Source organism: Gekko japonicus, unplaced genomic scaffold, assembly GCF_001447785.1.
Source record: "Gekko japonicus isolate JY-2015 unplaced genomic scaffold, Gekko_japonicus_V1.1 scaffold856, whole genome shotgun sequence".
Taxonomy (NCBI): domain Eukaryota; kingdom Metazoa; phylum Chordata; class Lepidosauria; order Squamata; family Gekkonidae; genus Gekko; species Gekko japonicus.
Window position 1 is genome coordinate 207,980 of NW_015175998.1, and position 6,226 is coordinate 214,205.

Sequence of the window (6,226 nt, forward strand, 5' to 3'; positions counted from 1 at the left end):
TCCAGGGCAGCTGCCTCACGAACCAGGTGCCCAGGGCAGAACTGCAGCTGGGGGCAACATCAGAGCTCCAAACCCCAAATTTCGGTCTGAGCGCAGACAAAGACCATGCCTGTGTCTGCATTTGATCACTGTTGTATTTGATCGTTGTTGTTCTTTAGGTCCATTCTGTATATGACGAGTTTGAAATATGTTCGTGCTTAATGTATGGAGTGCTCAGGTTGTATATTACCACTGAGAAAGGATTTTTAGCTGAAACTCGTTTGATTCTTGTATTTGCACACATTTTCTACCTTTTTAACCTGTATTTATATGTTCTGATGACAACTGTCCTGAAGTTAGGTATAGGTACTTATATACAGAACCATAGATATGTGGTTTTTATTGTAATTTTAATATTTTCTAGGCATAATTAAAATATAGTGCATATTTTTATATTAGCACTTCATGTTTAGCTATATTTGATTACTAGGAAGCAAAGCCCATTGTGGATGAAGACAGCGGACCCTAGAAAGGTTGGGTGGGTGGGAGAGAGAGAGAGAGAGAGATGGAGGGGTTAGGAGAGAAGGAGAGAGAGGAAGGAAGGAAGGAAGGAAGGAAGGAAGGAAGGAAGGAAGGAAGGAAGGAAGGAAGGAAGGAAGGAAGGAAGGAAGGAAGGAGGGTGAGGGGGGAGACAGACAGTCAGAAAGACAGAGAGGCAGAGATGGAGGGAGGGAGGATGAAGGGGGGGGAGAAGTCAAAGCGTTGGGGAGGAAGGGAGAAAGAGTGAGAGAGGGAAAGAATGAAGGGAGATAGGGAGAAAGGAAGAGAGAGTGAAGAAGGGGGTAGCGGTGAAAATGTGTCTGCGGCGGACGGCACCACCACCGCCGGCACTGTCACCACCCCTCGCCTGCTCCCCCCAAAAGGCTGTGAAGGGGGGTAGGTGGAGCGCCCTACATTCCGAAGAAGTGAGCGCAGCTTGCCCAGCCCAGGCTTTGCCGGGCGAGGGAAGCGCGATGCGGTCGCCTCAGCACCTCTCACCCGCCGCAGCCTCGTCTGTCTCTCCACTGGCCGCTTGCCGTCCGTTCCAGGGCCGTGCGGGCCAAGGCAGCGAGGCTCGTCCCTCCCACCCACCAAGCCAGCCAAATGGCATGCCAGTTGCCCTGAGTGGTAGCCGACGGGCCAATGGCTGAGGGAGCGTATTTTTTCTCACCACCCCATAGGACGGTGGCCCCACCAAAACTCAATTATATATAAGGAGAGATTTTTTTTCACTCTAACCTCTCTAGTACTCCGCTTGGAGCATCAAAAATGAGAAAATAACACACACACACACCCCGTGTTATATCAACTTGAGAAAATGGCTGGGGGAGGCAGGAGCCCCCCCCCCCCCCCCCCCGTGGCCTCTCCTTTGTTTTTGAAAAGCCAATTCTTTAAAAACCAAAACGTCTAATTTGGCCCTGAAACGGGTCCACAGGGAACAATGTAAACCAGTTCAAAGCACATCTCCTGATGCCTGCTGCTGCCGCCCACAGACACCGCCCCAATCTTGAAAGCTTGTTCCTCGCTGCAATGCTTTGGCTGGTGGGTCCTCCAAAAAAGCAGTACCCAGGCACAGTTTCTGGATTTGTCCACGCAGCTGGGATCCCCATTGAGCAGTCTCCTTGGTATGGGAGCATTCCTTGCAACCTCCTCTTGGAGCTAAACCTTGGCTGAAAATCTGGATGAAAGGATAATAAGGAAATATTCCGAGCCCCCCTCCCTCCTGTAGGCATAGTGGTGAAGAGTGGCAGACTCTCGTCTGGAGAACTGGGTTCGATTCCCCACTCCTCCACAAGAAGAAGAAGAAGAAGAAGAAGAAGAAGAAGAAGAAGAAGAAGAAGAAGAAGAAGAAGAAGAAGAAGAAGAAGAAGAAGAAGAAGAAGAGATTGGATTTATACCCCGCCCGTCACTACCCAAAGGTGTCTCAGAGCGGCTGACAAGCTCCTTTCCCTTCCCCTCCCCACAACAGACACCCTGGGAGGCAGGTGGGGCTGAGAGAGCTCTTGACAGGAACTGCTCTTTTTTCAAGGACAGCTCTTATCAGAACTACGGCTTGCCCAAGGTCATCCAGCAGGTGCAAGTGGAGGAGTGGGGAATCAAACCCGTTTCTCCCAGATTAGAGTCCGCGCACTCAACCACGACACCAAACTGAAGCCAGTTGGGTGACCCTGGGCCAGTCCCAGTTCTCACAGAGCAGTCCCCTCTTGGCCCCACCTACCCCACAGGGCGTCTGTTGTGGGGAGAGGAAAGGAAGGAGATTGTCAGCCGCCCTGAGACTCAGAGGGAAGGGCGGGGTATCAGTCCAACTCCTCCTCTTCTTCTTATGTAGGTCCTGGGCAGCCGCCAGGCCAGCAGACATTTGTGGGAGGGCGACAACTGGGGACACAAGCCCCCCTCGCCAGGCCTCCGCGCTGCCCTCCCCACAAGCCCCAGACGCAACTGTCCCTCTATGCCCCCCAGTCCTTTTCCAGAGGCCGCGCCAGAGCAGCCCGCACGGCCACTCCTAGCAGGGCATGAGAGACAACCCGCTGCCCTTTCCCTGGTGACATTCTGGGCCTCGGCTGGCTGGCACCTCGACAGCACAAATACCTGGGTGGTAGAGTCACCGTACTGTACACTGAGCAGGCCAGAGGAGGGAGGGCGAAGGCACGGGGGCACTGCGGCTATTCCTGGGGCACCCTGGAGCTGCAAGCCCCAGCGGTGGAGAAGGATGGCTGCGGGCTCCGGAAGCGCCAGAGGCCCTCCCCCTTCTAAGCCAGGCGGCATCTCCAGGGGGAAGGGCGGGCCTACGGGAAAGGAGCACGCTTTGGGGAGCGTGGGGGGAGGGTGTGTGATGTGCTCACTGCACGGTGCTGCTGGACCCCATGCTCACCCGTGGGTGCTGGCCCTTCACTTCTTTGTACACCAAGAGAGACACCTGCAGGGCAGTGTTCCCTCTAAGCTGAGTTTGTGTGAGCTAGCTCACCGTTTTTTAGCCTCCGGCTCACACATTTTTGTCTTAGCTCAGGAAGGATGGGGCTCCAGAGCAAAGTAATTTAGGTAGCAGCCAAATCGCTCGCTCACCACTTTAATGCCAGCAGCTCACAAAGTAGAATTTTTGCTCACAACAAGAAGAAGGAGAACAGAAGAGATTGGATTCATACCCCTTTGCCCTTCACTACCCAAAGGAGTCTCAGAGCGGCTTACAAACTCTTTTCCCTTCCCCTCCCCACAACAGACACCCTGTGAGGCAGGTGGGGCTGAGAGAGCTCTTGACAGAAACTGCTCTTTTTCAAGGACAGCTCTTGTCAGAACTACGGCTTGCCCAAGGCCATCCAGCCAGGTGCAAGTGGAGGAGTGGGAAATCGAACCCGGTTCTCCCCGATTAGAGTCCATGCTCTTAAGAAGAGAAGAAGGATTGGATTTATACCCCACCCTTCACTACCCAAAGGAGTCTCAGAGTCGCTTACAGACTCCTTTCCCTTCCCCTCCCCACAACAGACACCCTGCAAGGTAGGTGGGGCTGAGAGAGCTCTGACAGAAACTGCTCTTTTTCAAGGACAGCTGTGCCAGAACTACGGTATGCCCAAGGTCATCCAGCAGGTGCAAGTGGAGGAGTGGGGAATCGAACCTGGTTCTCCCCGATTAGAGTCCATGCTCTTAAGAGAAGAAGGATTGGATTTATACCCCACCCTTCACTACCCAAGGGTGTCTCAGAGCGGCTCACAAACTCCTTTCCCTCCCCCTCCCCACAACAGAGACCCTGTGAGGTAGGTGGGGCTGAGAGAGCTCTTGACAGAAACTGCTCTTTTTCAAGAACAGCTCTTGCCAGAACTATGGCTTGCCCAAGGTCATCCAGCAGGTGTAAGTGGAGGAGTGGGGAATCAAACCCGGTTCTCCCGGATTAGAGTCTGCGTGCTTAACCACGACACCAAACTGGCTCTCCACAGCTTAGAGAGAGCATTGCCGCAGGGGCCTGGCAGAGGTTCAGAAGAAGAATCTGTCCCAGCTGAAGGTAGTTTCATACAGTGTTCGCTCTAAGCTGAGTTAGCGTGAGCCAGCTCACAGTTTTATAGCCTCTGGCTCACACATTTGTTTCTTAGCTCAGGAAGGATGGGGCTCCGGAGCAGGCTAATTCCTGCAGCAGCCAAATCGCTGGCTCACAACTTTAATGCCGGTAGCTCAGAAAGCAGAATTTCTGCTCACAAGACTCCACAGCTTAGAGGGAGTATATGGGGTCAGTCAAAGAATGACTGGGAACACCCCCCAAAAAACCCCCCATCAAAGCTGGAGAATCCCTGAGCTCTGCTTCGCTAGAGGGGGCTGAGCACACCCCTGCAGTTGCCAACCTCCAGGTTGGAACTGGAGATCTCCCAGAATGGCAACGGATCTAGAGAAAATGGGTGCTTTGGAGGAAGGTGGGTTACAGGATACTATACCCAGCTGAAGTCCCTCCCCTCCCCTCCCCAAGCCCTGCCCTCCCTAGGAATTTCCCATCAGGGAGTTGGCAACTGTAACCCCCACAGACGGGGGGGGGGGGTGCAGCTGTCTGATCCACACAGAAGCTTGTGGAAATGTTGTGCCTCCTTTGCCTTCCAGGCCGGCTGAGGGAGGCAAAGGCAGCGAGAGGAACAGCTCAAGCATTTTCCATGTGCCCTCCAAGACTTATTTGGGCAAAGACCATCCTGTGACACGGCTGGTGGTATCGAGGGCTTGGAGGACCTGGAGATAAGCAAGAGGCCTGCACCGAGAACACGACCCGGACTCCTCCCGCTGCTGCTCACACACAAAAATGCCTCCCACCCCCCCCCCCAGTCAAGGGCTGGGAAGCCCCTCCTCACCCAAAGGCCTTGGGAGCAGCTCCCCTCCCAGCGGGTCCTGACAGAGCTGCCCGCCAGACTGTTCAGACACTCTACATGCCTGTGGTGTGTTCCTTCCTGTTTCTGTGCCCCGCTCTGGTCCTAAAAGAGACTGGGTGGGCCTGAGGAAGGCGACGCCATCTAAAAAGGCCACAAAGAAATCTCCTGGGAAAACACAGCAGCGTCTGTAGCAGAAGTCCCGGGGGGGGGGGAGGTACCCACTCCGGCTGGAGGCTCACAAAAAGCTTTGGGGCAACCCAGCGCCACCGCTGGCCAAACACCACACTCGGATCTCGTTCCCGGTTTTATCAGAGTTCAGCTTGCGACACACATTGCATTTATCCTGGGACAAGTGTGGAGCGAAACTGGGGTGACCTCAATGTAATGTGGGAACAAAAAACACCCCGAGATCATTTACAGGGCTGAACTCAAGTGCAGCGTAGAATGTAAGTTTGGGGACAGGGTTGAACCAGGACTTAAGGTCTAGTGCGGAATCACCCAGCAACATGACGTACAGACCTCTCTGAGCAGCAGCAAATGGCACACCCCAAGCAGCACCCCCTCCCTTTGGCTCCCTGGGAAACCTCGCGTCTGCCCGCCTGGGGGAGAAGCCAGCCATGCCGATGGACCCCAGGAGCCAGCCTCGGCAGCATGCCGTGCTCACGTCCAGCACTGGAGGAGGCAGCATGGACCCCGCACGTCTGGACTGGAGGACAAGCACCCGCCTTCCTTCCCCGGCCCAGTCTCCCAGCAGCTGCCACAGATGGGGGCCGGCTAGCAGGCCGACAGGCACGCTACCTGGGGGAGGCAGTTCCTCAGGTGCCTGGTCTGTTAAGAGATACGAGGACTCTGCGTCTTCCCCCAAGGCAGGCAGAAACACAGCCCAGTTGATTGGGGGGGGGGGTTGAGCAGAAAGCACGGCAGCACAGGCAAGGGGGGAGTGTCCCCCCCCATTGTTTAAGAACATCAGAGAAGCCAGTGTTGGATCTGGCCAATGGCCCATCCAGTCCAACACTCTGTGTCACACAGGGGCCAAAAAAACCAGGTGCCCTCAGGAGGTCCAGCAGTGGAGCCAGGACACCAGGAGCCCTCCCACTGTTGCCCCCCCCCCAAGCACTAAGAAGACAGAGCATCCCTTGCCCCAGACATAAGAACATAAGAGAAGCCAATGCTGGATCAGGCCAATGGCTCATCCAGTCCAACACTCTGTGTCACACAGTGGCCAGAAATACCAGGTGCCATCAGGAGGTCCAGCAGTGGGGCCAGGACACTACAAGCCCTCCCACTGTTGCCCCCCCCCCCAAGCACCAAGAAGACAGAGCATCCCTGGCCCCAGACATAAGAACACAAGAGAAGCCAATGTTGAATCA

The 6,226-nt window shown here is 55.0% G+C and overlaps 1 protein-coding gene across 1 annotated transcript in view; it reads right to left on the bottom strand.

Moving 5' to 3' along the window:
• Window positions 1–2,784, bottom strand: part of MYO18B (myosin XVIIIB) — a 185,259-nt gene extending 182,475 nt beyond the window's left edge. The window contains exon 1 of the mRNA XM_015426416.1: window positions 2,608–2,784. Within this exon, the coding sequence (XP_015281902.1) occupies window positions 2,608–2,784 (177 nt within the window). The remainder of the gene's footprint in view (window positions 1–2,607) is intronic.
• Between the last annotated feature and the right edge of the window lie 3,442 nt (window positions 2,785–6,226).